This window comes from Nomascus leucogenys, chromosome 15 (genome assembly GCF_006542625.1).
Source record: "Nomascus leucogenys isolate Asia chromosome 15, Asia_NLE_v1, whole genome shotgun sequence".
NCBI classification, from domain to species: domain Eukaryota; kingdom Metazoa; phylum Chordata; class Mammalia; order Primates; family Hylobatidae; genus Nomascus; species Nomascus leucogenys.
Window position 1 is genome coordinate 73,233,113 of NC_044395.1, and position 21,748 is coordinate 73,254,860.

The window sequence follows — 21,748 nt, forward strand, 5'->3', positions numbered from 1 at the left end:
CTTCTGCTCCGAGCCAAGCCTGTATTGTTTTGCTCTGGCTGCCATAACAAAGCGCCACAGATTGGGTGGCTTAAACAACAGAAATGTATTTTCTCACTGATTTGGAGGCTGGAAGTCTGAGATCAAGGTGTGGGCAGGGTTGGTTCCTACTGGGGGATTGGAGGGAAGGATCTGTTCCAGGCCTCCCTCTTTAGCTTGTAAATGGCGTCTTCCTGTTTGCAGAGTTTTCCTTCTGTGCCTGTGTGTGCCCACATTTCCTCTTCTTAGAAAGATATCAGGTGTATGGGACAAGGGCCCAGCCTAATAACCTCATTTTACCTTAATGACCTCCTTAAAGGCCTTATCTCTAGATGCAGTCACATCTGAAGGTACTTTGGGTTAGGACTTCAGCATATGAGTTTTCAGGAATGCAATTCAACCCATAACAAAGCCCGAAGCTGGGCTCCGGGCACACAGGACTAAGCCCAGGCCCCCCAGGTGCGCTGGAGGAGTGCTGGGCAGGACGCAGTGTGGGTGTGTTGGGGCGTGGGTTCCAGGCCCCCTGACTCACCCACCCACTCCTTCTTCCTTCCAGCTCTGACACAGAGTCTGACTATGGCGGCAGCGAGGCCTCCCACACAGAGCTCTGTGAAGAGAAACCCCGGCGGCCAGGATTCCCGCGTCTACCGCACACCTCCCTGAGGGAGGCCCTGAGCAGGGCGGTCTCTCCACAGTGCCCTGAGGAGCCCAGAGCTGTGCACGGTAAGCAGAGAGCCCACTGGGCTTGATTCTGGGAGGCGGGGAGGGAACAGAGACCCCCACAGCTGAATTTCCCACTTGGAGGACCAGGTGACAGGAAGCCTCGCCCTCAGCCTCCAAGGCAGTGGGGCTAGGACCTTTGAGGAGTGGGACGCAAGTGGTAGTGAGGGGACTTGAAGCAGGCCTGGCTTCCCTCTCCATGAGAAGCTTTGGAATCCCAGAGGGGAAGACGTCGTGGGGCCTGGCCGGCTGTGGTTGGTCACAGGCCAGCAGGGATCAGGGGCCCGCAGGTCCCTCTTGCCTGGAGTGATCTCTCTCCTGCCTCCTGTGTGGGCACCTCCTTAGGGGCCCCTCCAGCATCCCATAGCCCCTGAGGCAAGGGAGCTGGGTCTGGCTGCTGTTGGACAACATGCAGCCCTGGACGGCATCATCTCCCCGGGACCACCTGCACAGCACCGGGGCCATTACGGGTGTTTGGGGCTTGTGGGATGCACCCAAACTTCTACATAATAATTAATGCACTTTTACTGCATACCTGTAATGGGCCAGGAATTTTCCCATACGTGTGGTCATCCCAGGATGACCCTGTGGGGTAACTAGTGCGAAGCCTGTTTCACAGGTGAGCAAACAGGCTGAGTGGTCTCCCGAAGTCTCAGCCAGTGCTGGTGACACCCTCCAGCCACCACCGCCCAAGCCCTGGCTTACTTAGAAGTAGCTGTCTTTAGCAGCCCAGTTTGTGTTTAATACAAAGTTGACCTGGAATTGAGTGTTTTGATTCAGTCAACAACTTGGGACCAAATCGTCTGATTTATGGGTAACTTCTGGACGAGCCTGGGAAGAAACAGGCTAACCTGATGGAAACTTGCTGCCCAATGGCCCCACAGCCTTAGTTGCCCTGGGAGAGCTGGAGCTCAACTTGTCCTGCATCGCCACCTGGTGGTCATGAGCAGAATTGCCACCTGGTCCGTGAAATGTTCTCAGGAGTGATGGTTTCCCAGGAAGATGAGGGCTGGGGCAGAAAGAACTCATATCGATATTTTTAAATCCTGGAATTGTTGAATTTACTCTAGAAATGTTGAATTTTACCCTCATTTTTTAAAAAAGTGACACTTTTAAAAAAGGACAGATTATCATCCAAACACATTTGTTAAGTACCATTTGTGGGGCTGTGCAGAAAGGCTCAGCACTAGCACTGAACTGAGTACTCTCCTGTGCCCAGCTGGGTCCAGCCCCACGTCTGGTTACTGCGTGGCCTTGGTGTACCCTTCCATCCCCCTGGGCTCCAGCTCACCATTTCCAGATATGAAGTTGGCCTGCCTTTCTTCCCTTCCCTCCATTTCCCCTCCAATTGCCAGAGGGTTTTAGGCAACTTACAAGAAAAACATAAAACAAAATTGTACATCTATAAATATGAAAGATCAAGCCTCAAAATCAGGTCTAACAAAACCAGTTTAGGAGGGATAGACCCCAGAGAGGCAGACCATAATCCTAAACAGTTGCTCTAGTTGAATCATAAGTTTGATTTTGAGTTTTCTGGCTTCCAGCATTCAAAAGGAAACACAGAACATCATTATTCTCATTGTTTATGAGAAAAACATATATTGGTTTGCAGCAGGTCTCAGAGTAGGCACAACTTCTCCTAATGCTTAACTCTATAGAGAGTTTCCGGCTCATACCAAATAGATGATATTGAGAAATGTGTTAGATCACGTCTTAACAGTTCCTCAGAAAATGCAGCCTTAGTATTCTCGAGGCTGTTTCTTACAGCAACCCTTGCTGGAAGGTGAGGGCATGACAAAAAACATGACTCAGCGATAGCAGTTTTCTTAGCGGGATGGGGTTGTGTTGAGAGACTAGTTGGGTTGGGTAGTGAAGCCAAAGCATTTTGTTTCTGACAGTCCAGTTTAACTCCAGAATAAAATACAGAGTAGGTAAGTGGGTAGAATGCGTGACTCTCAAACAATTCTTTGTCGAGTTAGTCTTCATCAGTCATTGTTTTATCATTGCTAGGCAGACCACGTTGTACAGTTAAGCTCTCTGGCACAGGTCTAAGTGCTGTGCTTTGTGCTGCTGGTTATGGTAACCCCATCACTTTACCAAATAATGCAGGGTTGACCCCTTGTGTGGGTTTTATGGAGCTTCATTAACCACAATTCTCACCTGGATAAATGCCTCCAAGGTAGACCAAGGGAATGCCAGACAAGACCAGGATATTGCTTTGAAAAAACTCCTGGTTGCAGTGTGGAGTTAAAAAAAAAAAAAAAAAAAAAAAAAAAGAGACTCCAGGTTGGTCCAGCCATGCTCATAGAAGCATTATTCACATTAGCCAAAAGGGGGAAGCAAATCAAATGTTCAACAGACAAATGGATAAACAAAATGCAGTATATCCATACAGCAAAATGTTATTCAGACTTTAAAAGGAAGGGACTCTGACATGTGCTGCAACTTAGATGAACCTGCAAAGCGTGCTGCTAAGGGAAATAAGCCAGTCATAAAAGGACAAACATCAGTTTGGGATGAGGGCAGAGTTCTGGAGATGGGTGGTGGTGAGGTGGTGATGGCTGCACAGCAGGGTAAGTGTACTTAATGTCACTGAAATCTAGACTTAAAAATGTATAAGTGACAATTTTTATATTTTGTATATTATTTTCCACAATTTTTAAAAAGATTTCGGGGACTACCTTGGCACATGAAGGAACTTATTACATCCCCAAAGTTCACAGAGCATGCCCAAGGGGATGGCCTGAAATACAGCTCACACCCTATGTCATGGAGGCTGCAGAAAGCCCCCTAAAACATCAGGGGCAGTGATTCTTGACAATCTTGTTTAAAAGGCAGATTCCCAGGTTCTCACCATCAGAAATTCAGATTGAGTGGGTCTGGAGTGGTGCCAAGTATGTGCATTCTGTGTAAGCATCCCCAGGGGCTTTGACACAGTGGGCCATGTTCTACACTTTGGGAATTTCAGAAATGCAGCTTTGTGGAAGGCCTGCCTAGATGAATTCATTGTAAAATCCACACCCAAGCAACTAAATGAATCGATCTAGCGCATCGGACTCTTGGCTATAAACTAATTAGATTTAGGAGAACAACCTGCCCCGAATTATTCTGGCTTAGAGGAATTGGTATTTATCCATCTTTTTTCTGGCAATAATTTGATAACAGGATGGTCCAATGGAATATGGAGGACACTTAGCAGTTTGTAACAATGAAATGATATCATCAGCACCACATGGAAAAATACCCTCTCACTCCTTTTACAGTGGGCCATGCACTAAGATCTCTGAAAGTGCTCCTTTAAAATAAATAAACACACATAGAATATAAGCTAAAAAGAAGGGATCAGCCCACTTTATGCTGCTCAGCATTACTAGGTGAAATGATTACTACCCACCCTGCTGTTCCCATTGTGGTGAAAATGTGTGCATGTGTGCTCTATTAACACCAGTGATGGAAAATCTCTCTTGAATTTTAGCCGTTTCCAATAGGTTCCATTCCACAAAGTTATGAGCTAAGAAGAAGCAATTAGAGCTTTATGCAACTTTTTTTTTTTTTGAGAAATGTCTTCATTAAGTGATTAAGAGGCTAGCTTTGGCCAGCAGGATGTAGCTGTGCTAAAGACCTGCTTGCTCCTTATGGAAAACATCCAGCCTGGAAAGCCCAGCCAGCCAGCAATTGGGAGGGTGGGCTATTCATCTCCTCATGGGGAGCTGGGAAGACTGTGTGCCCATCCACACAGGCTCCTCCTCAAACCCATGGGCTTGATTCTGAGAGCAGGCCTGTGGGATTGGGAACCTGCCAGACAGAGCAGACATGAAGCGCTTCCAAATGTAACCACCCGATGGGTTCTCCTTGCCTGCTGCCTAAACTGAGCTGATTTATCAAGACAGGGGAATTGCAATAGAAAAGGAGTTTAATTTACACAGAGCTGGCTGTACAGGAGACCAGAGTTTTATTATTACTTAAATCAGTCTCCCTGAAAACTCAGGGATCAGGGTTTTTAAAGATAATTTGTTGAGAAGGGGTTCGGAAAATGGGAAGTGCTGATTGGTCAGGTCAGAGATGAACTCATAGGGAGTCAAAGCTGTCCTCTTGCACTGAGTCAGTTCCTGAGTGGGGGCTAAAAGACCAGATGAGCCTGTTTATCAATCTAGGTGGTGCCAGTTGATCCTCTGGGTGCAGGGTCTGCAAAATATCCCAAGCACTGATCTTAGGCTTTACAATAGTGATGTTAGCCTCAAGATGCAATTTGGGAAGGTTCAGAATCTTGCAGCCTCCAGCTGCATGACTGTTAAACCACAATTTCTAATCTTGTGGCTAATTTGTTAGTCCTGCAAAGGCAGTCTTGTCCCCAGGCAGGAAGGGGGTTTGTCTGAGGAAAGGGCTGTTATCGTCTTTGTTTCCAAACTAAACTATAAACTAAGTTCCTCCCAAAGTTAGTTCAGCCTACGCCCAGGAATGAAGAAAGACAGGGTAGAGGTTAGAAGCAAGATGGATTGGTTAAGTCAGATCTCTGTCACTGTCATAATTTTCTCAGTTATAATTTTTGCAAAGGCATTTTCGCAAATGGAGTAAGGGAGAGAGAGGAGCTGAAGGAGCTGGTCTTGAGGAAGGAAAGCCCCCAGGTAGTGATTGACACCTGTGCTCCACAGCCTGGCTGCTAAGGAGTTCCACTGTGAGACCTGGCAGGGAGTGGAATATCTAGGACTGTTTCTAGACAGAAAGAAAGACTGACAGACTTTTTTTCTAGACAGAAAGAGGGCTGGGCTAGCTGGGCCTTGGATTTAGAGTCCTGGATTCAGACCCTCCCTGCGTCCATCTCCCACACGCACATCATGACCTTGGGCTTCCTTTCCGTTCATGCTTCCTGGCCCTGCCTCTGTGCACATTCAGATGTTCACCATCCCCATCCTTTCTCTCCGGCAGTGATGGAGGCGCAGGGGCCTGAAGCCTGAGAATGCATCTGCAGGCCTTGCATGGGAACAGGGAACACGTGGACCCCACTGCCCACTCTCACACCCTAAGTGACCAAGACCTGTTTTTCTTCTGCATGTGATGTTCATTTTGCTCAGCTAATCCTCAAGGCCCAGCTGGCAGAGGGGTCTTCCACAGGAAGTACAGTGTCCCACAAATATGTTTCCCTTGGAACCAGGCCAAGGGAGGGCCACAGCAATGATGGTCCACAGCCTCAATTAAACCTGGTTTCCAAAGGGTTTGGGGGGCTCTGTGGGGAAAGGGGAGGCAGAGAGTAGAACTTCTTGCAGCTTCCTGGCTTCAATCAGAGCAGCTCCAGTTTTTAATGTATTACATATATGGAACATTGATGGCCCATGATGACCTCAGCTTTAAATAACTGTTCTGACATGAATGAATATGTGCACGTATGTATATACATACGCATGTATAGCTATGTCTACACATATACATATGCACATAGATGCATGTAGATGCTTACTGATGATCTTAGTAATGATAGTTCATAATTTTAGGCATTCTCTGAGGGTGGTACCTGTCCCATAGCAGGGTCTCAATAAATATTTGATGCCAGGTATGGTGGCTTATGCCTGTAACCCCAGCACTTTGGGGGGCCGAGGTGGGAGGATCACTTGAGCCCAGGAGTTTGAGACCAACCTGGGCAACACAGCGGGACCCTGTCTCTATAAAAAATAAAAATTAAAAAAAATTATCTGCATGTGGTGGTGCATGCCTATAGTCCCAGCTACTCGGGAGCCTGAGGTGGGAGGATCATTTGAGCCCAAGAGCTCGAGGCTGCAGTGAGCCATGACCCCACCACTGCACTCCAGCCTGGGTGACAAACAAAAACACAAAAATATTTGATGTGTGAACAAATGAAAAGTTTGGTAGTGTGTGTTGTGGGGACAGGAGTATGGTGTGAGGGAAGGAGAGGGTTCAGTCTATTATAATCATTAGTCTATTGACTTGCAGTAATTGAGCTATAGGAGATAAACTCCTACTTACTCTACACATTTAATGGACACTTCCTCCCACCCCATCTTCCCTGTCCCTTTCTTTTTCCACAGCAGCTCTGCAACGGGCCAATAGCTTCCAGTCTCCAACCCCAAGCAAATACCAGAACTGGAGGAGAGAATTCCGGTGGAGTGAGTCACTAGCTCTCTGGGGGTGGGAGGCTGGGGCTGGCAGAAGATCTCTGGTTAATTCTCAGGGGCAGCTGTTCTCATTCCTTACATGGTATCTCTCTGGCATGGCGTCCTGGTTGTCAGAGGCAAGAAATAAAAGGTTGACTTTATTTCCACTGCTGACTGGAGGGAGCCTTTTCCAAGGGACTCAAGATCTTCCCATCCCCCTTCACCCCTGGCTCAGGAATTATGGAGCCTTAGGATTCTACAGTTTCACCCAGACAGGGCCTTAGCCATCATTGCCTCTAAGCTTTTTGAAATACAGATGAGTAAACTGAGGTTCAGGAACTCTATGATTTGATTCTGTACACTGGAGTGAGACTGGGGCATCAGATTAATGGCCTCACACAAAGCAGGATGCTACACACAGACACCCACACATCCACACACACATCCCTACACACACACACACACACACACACACACACACACACCCCTGCTCCTTTTTCTGAGTCACCCTTGGTCCCAGCGTCCTGGGGAAGAGCAGGGCTGCGGCAGGTGCTGAGGCAGCAGGCCCCGCCAGGGGGCGCAGTGAGCACACCCAGTCTCAACAGCGTCTAGGCAGGCCGGGGATCCAGGGACTGCAGCACTTACTGAGCAGAGTTACCTCCTCAGGCCCTGAGTGGGGGGCAGAGACTCTTCATCCAGTTCCAGGCTCATCGCTGCCTTCCACCTCCCCCCACACCCACTCCCTCTCCGGCCTCACCCTAGGAGAGGAGGACTCAGAAAGGCCTTGGCTTAGACAGGGGTTTCTACCAAGAAATGTTGTTGCAGTTGGAACTGAGCCCTGGTCTTCCTTCATTCTGAGTCAAGGCTCCCAGCCAGTGAGTCATTCCCCCGCCATCCCCAGACCCACCACCCTCACACCAGGTCAGGCTGGGACAGGGGCACCTTGGGAGCAGGACCCAGGGCTGCACTCTTGGGCAGGCCACTTCATCTGGGGACAGCCTAGAGTGACTCCTGAATCCTCTGACAGCCCCCAGCGGTGACAGCAGAGGGCGGAGGAGCTAGCATTGCCACACATGGGTCATCGCCTTTACTGCCCTGCTCTGGCCCTCCCCCAGTCCCTGGAAGCCTGCTGCCCAGGCCCGGACTGCATGGGTGTAGGGTCCATCCCAAGGCTTCCAGCCCACTCTACTGTGTGCCACTAGTGTGGGGGCCCAGTCCCTCCTCAGGAAGCTCCCAGCCTGGAGTGAGAGCAGGGAGGCTGGTGGGAGACCCTCCCAGTAGGGCTGGGTCACTGGGGGAGCTGCAGGAACAAGAGGACTGCTGAACAGCCCCATGGTGTCTGGGGTGGGCCTGGAAAACTCAGCCTTTAGTTATCAAGGAGTATTGCACAGTGTTTCTCGAGAGTATACGAAAGCTGCTTTGAGGGCAGGGCTTGAGTTTTGATTATTTCAATCAGCCTAGTGTCTAGCATGGTCTGGCCCAGAGGAGGAACCCAATCCTTGTTTGCTGAATCAATGAATGACGTAAGGAACCAAGGAGCAAGCTGGCTGGACTGAGTGCAAAGGGAGCTCATGGATTCAGGCCTCTCAGGCTACCGCCCCTAGAGGGCGCTCCAAGACTTTGAGAGGGATTTGAGCCTTGCAAAACCTCCAAGTTCTGGGAAGCGGCACCGTGGAGTCCCAGACTCCCGAAAATCCCCAGAGCTGAAAGCCACGAGAGCCGTCTTTTTTATTGTCTTTGCTTTGCCCAAAAGAAAACCTCGGGGGGCAGGGCTGGCCTTGCCATTGGAAGCAGAGTGCGTGGTACCATCCCTCCTGTCCAGAGGCATTACTGCCCCATCACAGCTGGTTCTGGCCCCAAGCCCCGGATGGGAGGGCCGGAGGGGCTACGTGGCTTCCCTGGGCACCCTCCCCAGCTGATCATGCTGCCAGATGACCTCTAGGATCTACGAGAAAGGTTGCTGCTGCCAGAGGGCCCAGACAGGAGGTAGCACAAGCGCCTGACCCAGACGCAGCCTGGATGCTGAAACTCAGGCCCTGGTGTGCGCATCAGCCTCCTTCGCACAAAGCAACCCTAAGGGCCAGCTGCACGTGTGACTGAGACCCCTGCAGAAGGCAGGGCAGCCCCGGGTGGGCCATACCAAGGTTTCAAGGAAACGGCCAGCAGCGGGGGATGTGAGTTGGCCAGTGAGGAGCTCTTGGCCCAAGAGCTGGAGAACTCCTGGCTGGGTAGAGTGTGCAGCCCCCTCTGGAATGGGCCAGGGCTTCAGCAATGTCTTTACTGGACGCGGCTTGAGTGCGTGAGAGGGTGGGAAACTAATGGAGTTCATATTTTGCCGACAACTAGCTTTTACTTTGTGTCCTGTGCCACTGGGCACCTCTTTTTTTTTTTTTTCCTTGAGATGGGGTCTCACTCTGTCACCCAGACTGGAGTGCAGTGGCGTGATCTCGGCTCGCTGCAATCTCCGCCTCCCAGGTTCAAGTGATCCTCCCACCTCAGCCTCTCGAGTAGCTGGGACCACAGGCGCGCACCACCATGCCTGGCTAATTTTTGTATTTTTGGTAAAGACAGGGTTTTGCCGTGTTGGCCAGACTGGTCTTGAACTCCTGAGTTCAAGTGATCCATCCACCTCGGCCTCCAAAAGTGCTGTGATTACAGGTGTGAGGCACCACGCCTGGGCAAGTGGCAATCTCTTTTTAGCCCATGTTATCTGCTCAACCACCCAATGAAGCTGCACCAGACAGCCCACTTTTTGGATGAGAAGACAGGGGTTAAGTAACTTGCTCAGAGCCAGGCAGCTGTATGCGTGTGAAGGGGTGGACTTCCAGGTTCCCCTCCACCATCTTCTGAGAGAACCCCAAGACACAGTGGGCATCAGGAAGGGGAGGTTTCCCATCACCTCTCTCCCCAGGCTGTGCCCACCTCCCAAGCAGTAGCTTGAATGGCACCCCAGGGACAAGGGGCTCGGCCTGAGCTGGGGCTTTGCTTCCCCCGTCTCCTCAAGCCCTGCTGGAGTTCCATCTTGAAGGCAGTGCGTGAGGACCACGTGTGGAGAGAAAGAGACCCCCTAGCAGGGGTGGGAGCAACTTCTGGGTCATGACCTCCTGAGCCCTGAGGCGTTTCTGTCAGGCTTGCTTCATGAGGTGGCCCTGGCTTCCTGTCAGGAAGTCCCTGAGGGATCCTCAGGGGGAACAAAAAGGCAGTCTGTTGAGCTGAGGGGACTTGAGGCAAGTGAAGGAGTTTGATTCAGAAGATGGCAGAGAGGGAGAATGAGGGTGCAAGGAGGAAGGGAAGAAGGAATTTGGCAGGAATTTGGCAAGCTGAGGACAAGGACGGGAAGCAAGGCAAGGACTGACTCACAACTTTTGCCTTTTTAGGCTTGAACCTTCTAATCGTGGGCTGCGATGGGGGTGTGGTAGTGGGAGGCAGGCCAGCCGCTTCCCTGGCAGCTCCTTCCTGCCGCCCTCAGATCAGATCTGTTCCCAGAATTACCTTTTCCCTCCGAAGCTTTCTGCGAGGCCTCCCTCTGGGGGCTTGCTGACTGTGTGCGTGTGGTACTGTCTGTTCAGAGCCCACGGCTGGGACACATGGTCGCACATGTTCGCATTGATGTATGGGGGAAGCCAGGACAGAATATTGAGAATGGTGTGGCCCCGCGGGGGTGGAGGGGACTCAACGGGACTCTTCTTGGGATGGGACTTGGGTTTGGCCTGGCCTGCGTGGGTCCCTGAGGAAGAGCTTATCACTCAGAGCTTTGGGGAAACTAAGACCAGGGGATTGTGTTGCGCTGGATGAAACGCTGAAAGAAGCGGATGAAAATCTGAAGGCTAGACACCCTGGAGGAAAATCTGAGTGGGTCAGCCGAGCAGCCAGAAGCAGGCAGTTGAACAAGAGAGTGGAATCGTTCCACGTGGCGGTCCTGGAAAGTTTCTGGGGGACATCCCTATGTGCCACCATGGTTCATGGGAGAGCTGGTTGGGCGGAGGGTAGGTACTGAGAGGGCAGATCTGAAAAGGTGCATGGCATTTTACTGAATCAGTTTGAGGACAAGTGATCTCAAATGACCCAATATGGAGACAAAATGTTTGAGATTTTAGATTTAAGGTTACCATGCTTGAGGGGAGGAAGGGGAGAGCGGGAGAAGAAGGGCAGAGGGAGAGGAAGAGAGTGCGTACATGTGAGCTTGGTTGATCTTACAGTAGGTTATGACTGTCAGAATTCTGCTCTAAGCAGACTAGATGATTTCAGCCCCCCACAGCACTGAACCAGGCCTGTCCTTCAGGGCCCTGCCCCACTCCTTTCACCTCCATCTCTGAGTAGCCACACTGTATCCTGTTTGTTCCCTGACCAACAGGAGCTTGGCATGGGCCCACTCCATATCCTTCAAATGATTTGATACTCACAGTAACCTCCCTCTCTTGTGTTCTCCTAAAATCTCAAAAGACTCTTCCTGTCTGAGAGCCTCTTGGCACACATGTGAGAAGAAAGCCCATCTCATTAGTCATGGATGTCTATCCTGTCTGTGCCCATGGCTAAGGGTCCAGCATCTCGTGGGAAGAAAACTCGGGTGGTTTATTGACTGAGTGATTTAACATAGCCCAGCTCCCAGCCACAATGGTTTTAGGATGCTCTTTGGAGGCAGATGAGCATTTCTAAGAAATGTTCTGGAAATGCCCTGATACATCTCTCAAGAGCATCCTCTTGAAACGCAATGGTTATTAGACTTCTCACCCTGGGACTTCCTTTGCCCCATGGGACCCTGCCACTGCTCTACCCATTCCTCTGAGTCCCACGCCTTGGGCACCAGGAACCTCTGAGTCAGGCCCTGACATCTTCCTCTTTCTGACTGTTTATAGAATTAGAGCTTCACTTAAAGCCTCCTCTTTTCTTGATAAAATAATAACACCTTTGTAATGAAGAGTGTGTTCTTTCCTTGGTAGGTTTGACGCCAGTGAACAAAAGAACTATGTCACCTCCTAAGGACCCTTCTCCTTCTCTTCCTCTTCCTTCATTGTCTTCTCGTTCATCTTCCCCACCATCTTCCTCTTCAACCAGTGTTTCTGGGAATGCTCCAGATGGTTCCTCCCCACCTCAGGTGAGTGTCCCTGAGGGTCCTGCCCAGGTATCAGGAAGCTGAGCTACCTGTACTCTTCCCACCTTCCACACTTATCTCTGGATTCCAAGTGCTTATAGGTCAACCTAAGTGCAAAGCCAGTGCCAGAAGATACTCTGTCAAGGGTCTACCCCAGCTGCCTTCATGTATACCTTTCACAAAAGCTCCTGCTGCTCCTTCACAGCCATCCCTGAGGACACAGTCATTCCCTCAGCAAACTTTACAGGGTTTAGACTCCATGCCAGGTCTCCATGAGATACAGAGCTGCTAGGACACCTTTCCCTTGAGAACTTGCAAAGGGCATTGAGGAATTTGCAGCTGTAGGATGGCAGGCACAGAAGTGAGGGTCCCTTTGGTAGCATCCAAGAACCTTGGAAGCAACATTTCCCTTGAATATAAAATGTCATCATTGGTATGCAGGCTGGACTGTTTCCTTCTGTATGTATTTATCAAGCCTCTGTTACCTGCCAGGCCTGTTCTAGATTCTGGAAAGTAGAATGCACAAGACAGAAAAGATGGGTGCTCCGGTGAAGCCCCTGTGCTATGACCTGCCCTTCAGGCACCAGAGCTCTTGGGAGGGCACAGCCACCCCTAGAGTCCACTCATGTTCCCTCTTTGTCAAGGGCCAAGTTCCTGCATGCTAGAAATAGCTACTTTCTCAATGGTGCAAGGTGGGAGGTTAAAAAGGGTCATTGGAAGGTCTTAAGGGCCATCCTTGTGCCACCACAGCTTCAGCCCAGAGAGTGACTGTCGCTTCTTACTTTGATGGCCTCCAAGGAAGGAGCCTTGGTTTCTTGGTTGTTGGAGGAACATGCCTATGGGTGGATCATGCCTTTTAGTAGAGACAATGGCTGAGCAAGCAAATGAGGAGCTTATCTTCCCCTATGTGCCTGGCCACCCACAGAGGCCCAGCCAGTCCTACCCTCATGGGCCCAGGAGCTTATCGACAGCAGGGTCCTATCTTTGCCTTCCCCCTGGCTTCCAACCCAGCTAATCTGGGATTCAGAAAAGCCTTTCATCAGTACTGATTCGGGGGTTCCAGGCAGATCCTGGCAGGACCCAAGGCAGCTACTTAGAACAAAGAGTATCCCTTTAAAGTCATCTTAGGCAAAATTATTTTTGAATCTGGGCATCTGAGATGGGAAGAAAAAAAAGGGAGGGGCTTGTAGATTGAGATTTGCTTTCATCATATAAATAAATGATGAAAAATTTTAAATAACTGCTCTTTTTGCCCATCCCATCTAGATGACAGCTTCTGAGCCCCTCTCACAGGTCTCGAGAGGTCATCCAAGTCCTCCCACCCCAAGCTTTCGGAGGCGAGCCATAGCCCAAGGAGCACCCAGGGAAATTCCCCTGTATCTGCCTCACCACCCAAAGCCAGAGTGGGCAGAGTACTGCCTGGTGAGCCCTGGTGAAGACGGCCTCTCAAGCCCTGCAGAGATGACTTCTGATGAGTGCCAGCCAGCAGAGGCCCCTCTTGGAGACATCGGAAGCAACCACAGAGACCCACACCCCATCTGGGGGAAGGACAGGAGATGGACAGGCCAAGAGCTATCTCCCTTGGCTGGAGAAGACCAGGAAAAAGGGAGTACTGGAGCCAGGAAGGAAGAAGAGGGAGGGCCAGTGCTGGCAAAGGAGAAGTTGGGCCTAAAGAAGTTAGTCCTCACTCAGGAGCAGAAGACCATGTTGTTGGATTGGAATGACTCCATCCCTGAGAGTGTGCACCTCAAGGCTGGGGAGCGACTTTCCCAGAAAAGTGCTGAGAATGGTAGAGGAGGCCGTGTGCTAAAACCAGTCCGCCCCTTGCTGCTCCCTAGAGCAGCAAGAGAGCCCCTGCCAACCCAGAGAGGGGCTCAGGAGAAGATGGGGACCCCTGCGGAACAAGCTCAAGGGGAGCAGAGCGTGCCTCCACCCAAGTCCCCACTGCGGCTCATAGCCAATGCCATCCGAAGGTCTCTAGAGCCCCTCCTTTCCAAATCCGAAGGTGGGAAGAAAGCCTGGGCCAAGCAAGAATCCAAAACTTTGCCCACACAGGCCTGCACTCGCTCATTCAGCCTTCGGAAAACCAATTCCAATAAAGACAGGGACCAGCATTCCCCTGGGAGAAACTGGTCCTCAGCCTTTAGCCCTCCTGACCCTGCCCTCCGCACCCATAGTTTGCCCAGTCGGCCATCCAAGATCTTTCCTGCATTTAGGTCCCCACCCTGCAGCAAGATTGAAGATGTCCCCACGCTCCTCGAGAAAGTGAGTTTGCAAGAGACCTTCCCAGACACTTCTAAGTCTCCAAAGAAAAGAATCTCACTTTTTTCCTCCCTCAGACTCAAAGAGAAATCTTTTGAGAGTTTCCTCCAAGAATCCAGACAAAGAAAGGACATCAGGGACCTCTTTGGCAGCCCCAAGAGGAAGGTGCTGCCTGAAGATAGTGCGCAGGCCCTGGAGAAGTTGCTGCAGCCTTTCAAAAGCACTTCCCTGAGCCAGGCAGCGCCTCCTCCTCCACCTCCTCCTCCTCCTCCTACAGCGGGAGGTGCAGGTAAGTGGCTCTGTCCTGATAAATGTCTGCCCTTCATGCTGGGCAGTTAGTTATCTTCATTGCATCGACAAGCAGGCATCTTTCACTTCGTTTTGCTTCTCAAATACTAACAAAAGTAGGAAAACTTTAAAGGCAAAAAAATTTGAAAAAAATCTGAAAAAATTAGTTTTGGAATTATAGAAAGTGTTGAAAAGAGACCAACCAACCGTAACCCTACCACCACTTTCTCACTTATTTTCTTTCTTTCCATTGGAATATTTTTTACTAAGTTGTACATAAAATTTTATATCTTTTTTTTTTTTTTTTTGAGACAGAGTCTCACTCTATCACCCAGGCTGGAGTGCAGTAGCATGATCCCAGCTCACTGCAACTTCTGTCTCCCAGGTTCAAGTGATACTCATGCCTCAGCCTCCCAAGTAGCTGGGATTACAGGTGTGTGTCACCATGCCCAGCTAATTTTTGTATTTTTAGTAGAGATGGGGTTTTACCATGTTGGCCAGGCTGGTCTTAAACTCCTGGCCTCAGGTGATCCACCCATCTCAACCTCCCAAAGTGTTGGAATTACAGGCATGAGCCACCATGCCAAGCCTTTTTTTTTTTTTTTTTTTTTTTTTAAGAGAGACAGGTCTTTCTCTGTCCCCCAAGCTGGAAGACAGTGGCCTGATCATGGCTCATTGTAGCCTCAAACTCCTGGACTGAAGCACCCAGCTAATTTTTTATTTTTTGTGGAGATGGAGTCTCAATATGTTGCCCAGGCTGGTCTCAAACTCCTGACCTCAAGCAATCCTCTCACCTTGACCTCCCAAAGTGTTGGGATTATAGGTGTGAGCCACCATGCCTAGCCAAAAATTTTGTATCATTTAAAAGTCAACATTATATCATAGATATTATGCCAATTACCATGTAGTATACATAAATGTGATTTAATTGAATATCCTGTCTGGTGGGTATGTTATTTAATGAACTATTGTCTTATTGTTAACTTATATTTGTATATATGTTATATATGCATATATTTATATTTTACATATGGTGTTGAATGAACATCTTTATGCGTATAATGTTTTTCCCTTTAAACTCCTGGCCTAAACACTTATGCATATTTGCTTACCACCAATGAAAATGTAGGCTTTTTAAATAATTTAAACCTGATTAAAATTTTTAAATTCTAAAATTAATATATCAAATAATCAGAGTAATCCAACAATATGGAAATATCTAATAAAAACTAAAATGTATTATCTCATCCCCTCTCCTCTTTGCCAAGGTTTTAGTCTATTCCCTTAGAGACAGTTTAGCTAAACATTCACATGAGTTCTTTTTTGTTGTTCATACTTGTTTGACTGCTTTGAACAAACTGTGATCCTACCATTCCTATTGTTGATCAACTTTGTTTTCTTTTTTTCCTAAAAAGCCTTTTTATTTTCTTATTTAACTTTTATTTTGAAACATTAGTTTTCAAGTAATATATTATTTCTCTTCAGTAATACCTTAATCAAACAGCTATATAGATTAACAAGAGACTTTATTTTCAGTCAGTTTCAGGATAAGCATGGAAAGGCTGCAGTATAACTCTTAAACATGCGTAACAAATTAATAAACTATTAAACTTTAATAAATTAAATAGATTATTTAATAAACTATTAAAAATGCATAACACATTAAATTTTGTGATGTGTGACATAATGGTATATTATGTCACACATCACAAAATTTAATGTGTTATGCATTTTTAGATAACACATTTGCATGGTTCAAAATCAAAGGGTACAAAAGGTGCAAAATAAAAAGTCCTCTTTCCCTTCCTTGTCCCTGAGCAATCCAGGTCCTATCCTGGTGATAGATATTGTCATCAGTTTCTTAGGCATTCATGAAGACAGAATTTATACATATAAGAGCAAATTTATATATTATATTTTTTCTTTTTTTAACACAAATGATAGCATGGCAGCATGCTGTGTGCACTCTTTTTGAACTTTTCATTTTATTTTGGAGCTCATTCCATATTAGTACGTAAAGCACTTTCTTCTTTGTTTTATAGCTGTACAGTATCCCAGTGTGTAGATGTAACATAATTTATGTAGCCAGCCCCCTATGATGCAAAGTTTAAGTTATTTCAAATCTTTGGCTATTGCAAACAGTGCTACAATAATTAACTGAGAACTTAGGCCATTAAGCATATGCGTGAATTTATCTTTAGGATAAATTCTTAGAAGTAGAAATGCCGGAGCAAAGGATACGTAAATTGGGAATTTTGATAGATATTGTCAACTTGTCCTTCATCACAGTGTGCTTGTTCACATTGCCAGCAGCAAAGTATGAGAACTCAATTTCTACATTTGCACTAACTGGTGTGTTACTGATCTGACGGTGAAATACAGATCTCAGAGTGGTTTGAATTTCATTTTTTGTTTAATAACGTGATTGAACATCTTTTTATATGTTGAGGAGCCATTTGCATCTCCTTTTCTGTGACCAGTTGATTCTGTCCTTTGTCCAGTTTTCTATTGGTTTATTGGGTTTTTCTTAATAATATGTATGGATTCTTTATAAAAAGGGAAATTTAGCCCTTTTTTGTAATGATACAAATTACAAGTAATTTTTACTAGTTTCTTGTTTGTGCTTGACTTTATTTACAGTGGCTTTTCTTATGTAAAATTTCTAGCTTTATGTAGTAGTTTGAAACATTTTTATTGCATGGCTTCTGGGTTTTATATAGTAGTTAGAGCTTCTTCCAAGTTTGTAGAAGAATTTTCTCACAGTTTCTTCTAGTCTTCTTGATTGTTTTCAATATTTTTACATTTAAGTATTTACATGAAGAAATTATCCTAGTATAAAATGTGAACTATAGATTCTGCCTTACTTTTTAGATGTTTCCCTGGCTATCCTAAAAAAATCAGTGAATAATCTCTCCCTCTCTTATGTGAGATGACATATTTATCATATATAAAATTCCTGAACTTGGACTTATTTCCACACCATCTATTATATTCCATTTAGTTGTCTGTTATATATCAATACCACATTGTTTTAAATATCTAATTTTATGTATTTATATTTTTTTTTATTTTAGGTATTTTTACTTTCTGATAGGAAGCGTATTCCATTATTGATTTTCTTTTTCTAAAATTTCCTGACTCTTCTTGCTCGTTTGATGTTCTATATGAACTTAGTATAAGCTTGTCTATCTACCAAAAAAAAAGTCCTATGAATACTCTCATGGGATTGAGTTAAATTTATAAGTAACTTGGCAAGAACTTATAAAATTATGATATGAGTTATCTTTCCATTTGTTCATGTCTTTTTTGTGAACCTCAGGAATATTTTACACTTTACAGCATATAGATCTAGCATAATTATTAATTTTATTAATAGAGATATTAGTTTTTGTTGCTATTGCCAACAAGATCTTTTCCAGTTTATCATTCTACTGTTGTTTGTATATATGAAAGTTATTGACTTTTGTATAGTAATTTTGTACCATCCATTTTATTAATTCCTCTTTGTTATAAAAGTTTTTCAATGGATTCCCCTGAGTTCCCCCCATATATACAGTCATAACACCTGCAAATTATAACTTTACTTTTTGCTTTTAAATTGTATACCTCTGATTTATCTTGTCTCCCTGGTTTCTTTTGTTTCTAGACTCTCCAGAACAATGTTATATAAAAGTAGTGATAATTATTTCCTTAATATATTCCTACTCATAATGAGAATGCTGCTGGTGTTTTTCCCATTTAAGCATGGTAACTGGCTTCTGGGTTGACTGAGATATATTTTATCATTTGGAAGAAATAGCCATCTAGTTCTATTTTGGTGAGAGTATTTTTAATCACAGATGGATGTTGAATTTCGTCAAATGTCTTTTCAGCATCTTTTGAGATGTCTGATTTTTTTCTCCTTAATTTGATTAATATTATGAATTATATAGTAGATTTATGGATATTGAACCATCCTTGCATTGCTGAGATAACTACTACTTGGTCATGATGTGTTATTACTTTGTCTTATTACTTTACATGATGTCTTATTACTTTTTTATTGTGTTTGGTAATATTTTATTTAACATTTTTGCATTAAATTCATAGGTAATATTGGCCTACAGTTCATTGATATCACTTTTATATGATTTCTCTATGTGCTAATTACAATAAGTTAGGGTAAATGTATTTTCCTGGCTTGCTTAGCATGGAGAGCTACATTCATTTATATTCATCAGAAAATAGTATGACTTCCTTGCCTTGGAACAGAATGGGAATGTACAGAATGGAATTAGGTTAGAGTTAGCTCTGGAAGTAGTGCCTGCACCTATCTCTTAGAAGAGTTTTGTGTTTCTCTCAAGTGTTCTTAGGTCAGTATCCTAAGAATGTAAAGATTTTACCTAGCCTATCAGATTAGACCCCTCAGTCTTTTTTTTTAATTTCCTTGCTCAGTCCACCAAACACACACTCACTGTTTGAGTGGCACTGACACTGTTGCCTCCACATTTAACTTGGGGATGCACACTTCCATGCAATGGAGAGAGAAAACAGTATCATGCTCATTCAAATTGAAGTACCTAATATTTATGATCATTTGAATAAGAGTCAGGCTGAAATTATTTAATTTGTTTGTATTTTTACAAGACAACTTTCCAATTAAATTAATGGTGTACATAAACTTATCAGCATATTTGAATGACTTGGAGGCATAAACTAATTTCAGATACTTGTCAGTGGTCATCTTATAGAAACAATTTTAATGCTAGTTATCATTCTGTGTACAATTAAAGAACATGCCATGAGAACCTTTAATTTTTTGCATAAACATTTTTATTGCAGTATTACATACATACAGTAACATCCACAAATGTTAAGCCTACAGCTGATGAATTTTTGCAAAATGCACATTTGTGTAATCGCCCCTGAGATCAAGCTATAGAATGTTATCAGCACCCAGAAGACTCCCTCATGCTTTCTCCCCATTATATGCCCTGCCCAACAAAGGTACTTATCATCTGCCTCTTATCATCTTAACAGTACTCTTGCAGTTTTTATTTTATTTGGTTTTACTTTATAAAAATTGAATAATTCAGTATTGTGGTAGGCAGAATTCTAAAAGGACTCCATGCTTCGTGCTCCCTAGTGTGCTTGCTGTGTAGAATCTAGTCCTCTTGACTGGGCGCAGTGGCTCTCAAATGCAATCCCAGCACTTTGGGAGGCAGAGGCGGGTGGATCACCTGAGGTCAGGAGTTCAAGACCAGCCTGGCCAAAATGGCAAAACCACGTCTCTACTAAAAATGCAAAAATTATCTGGGCATGGTGGCAGGCGCTGTAATCCCAGCTACTCAGGAGGTTGAGGCAGGAGAATTGATTGAACCCAGGAGGCAGAGTTTGCAGTGAGCTGAGATCACACCATTGCACTCCAGCCTGGGTGACAAGAGCAAAACCCCGTCTCAAAAAAAAAAAGAATCTAGTCCTCTGGAATATGGTGGGAACATAAATATGATGGATTTCATTTCATCCCATGATTAAGTTAGGGGATTGTGCAAATATAATTAAGCCCCAAAACAATTCACTTTGAGTTAATCAAAAGACAGATTGTCCTGGGTAGGCCTAACTCAATCAGATGAGCCCTTAACAAGGACTTCCTGAAGTCAGAGACTGGATTCAGAGCTTGAGAGAGACATGGTCCTCCTGGGCTTGAAGAAGTAGTAAATTTGCCATGGTGTGGGAGGGCCTATGAACAAGAGGCCTCTAGGAGCTGAGATTGACCTCCAGCTGACAAGCAGCAAGAAAACAGACCCTATGCCCTCCAACCACTAGGAACTGAATTCTGCCAACAAACTGAATGTGCTTGGAAGAGAACCCTGAGCTATAGATGAGACCTGCAGCCCAGCTGACACTTTAATTGCAGCCTTATAAGACCCTGAGCAAAGGGCCCCATTGAGCCATGCCTGGACTTCCAACTTACAGAACTGTAAGATAATAAAAAGGTGTTGTTGTAAACCTCCAAACTTGTGGGAATTGGTTCCACAACAATAGAAAAACCCATACAAGTATGTACTCTTTTGTGCCTGGCTTCTTTCATTAAACATTCTGTATTAGTCCGTTTTCACACTGCTGATAAAGACATACCCGAGACTGGGAAGAAAATGAGGTTTAACTGGACTTAACAGTTCCACATGGCTGGGGAGGCCTCAGAATCATGGTGGGAGGCAAAAGGCACTTCTTACATGGCAGCAGCAAGAGAAAATGAGGAAGATGTGAAAGCATAAACCCCTAATAAAACCATAAGATCTCATGAGACTTTTTCACTATCACGAGAATAGCACAGGAAAGACCGGCCCCCATGATTCAATTACCTATCCCTGGGTCCTTCCCACAACACATGGGAATTCTGGGAGATACAATTCAAGTTGAGATTTGGGTGGGTACACGGCCAAACCATATCACATTCTTTGGAGGGGATTTATCCATGTTGTTATGTGCAGAAGTGGTTTGTTCTTTTCCATTGCTCCATTTTATTCCATTGTATGACTATATCACAATTCATTTGTGCCTTCTGTTTTTGGGCATTGAGCTTGTTTTCAGTTGTTTTGATTCTGAATAATGCTGTTATGAGCACTCTTATACTTACGTATTTTTGGTGTATATATGTGCTTGTGTCTGTTGAGTATTGCCAAAGATAAATAAAGCTGGACACTAGTTAAAACAGTAAGGGCAGATTTTAATCAGTAACATGCTATTGCAATAAGATAGAGGTTCCAGTGTAAACGGAGCTCAACTTCAATTTCTACAGAAGCGACTGAGTGTTTTACAGGGAGAAGGAGGGCATAGGGAGGTGGTCAGCCCGGGACTCAGTAGAGTCAGGAAGTGAAAAATCACAAAGGGCTGGTCAGTGTCCATGCAGGTTAGGCAAGCTGCATCTGTTAGCTGGCAGTTAACAAAGTCAGAATTCTGTCTTTCCACAGAGACTGGGAGACAGTGGCCCTATCCTTCCTGATGATTACATTTCAAAGGAATGGCTTATCAGGTTCTTGAGAAAGACACTCCTGAGTTGTAGGAGATACACATATGTCTCAAAGGGACAGAGAAAGGATTCATATTGTAAGCTCTTTTTAATAAATGTTCTGAGAACAAGTGACAGTGGTGCCTTTCATCACGTGTCAACTAAAACAAGCAGTCCATTATTCTGGCAACCTGGAGTTTTCTTAGGCAGGAACTTTAAGGGAGGCTATGGCCATCTTAGTGATTGGGTCTTGAGCTTTCAGAAACTATG

At 45.7% G+C, this 21,748-nt stretch overlaps 1 protein-coding gene across 1 annotated transcript in view; it reads left to right on the plus strand.

The window, feature by feature from the left end:
- The window catches only part of MICALCL (MICAL C-terminal like), an 85,348-nt gene that overhangs the window by 10,396 nt on the left and 53,204 nt on the right, over positions 1 to 21,748 (plus strand). The window contains exons 3-6 of the mRNA XM_030794546.1: positions 575 to 741; positions 6,780 to 6,857; positions 11,786 to 11,940; positions 13,204 to 14,488. Of these exons, the coding sequence (XP_030650406.1) occupies positions 575 to 741; positions 6,780 to 6,857; positions 11,786 to 11,940; positions 13,204 to 14,488 (1,685 nt within the window). The remainder of the gene's footprint in view (positions 1 to 574; positions 742 to 6,779; positions 6,858 to 11,785; positions 11,941 to 13,203; positions 14,489 to 21,748) is intronic.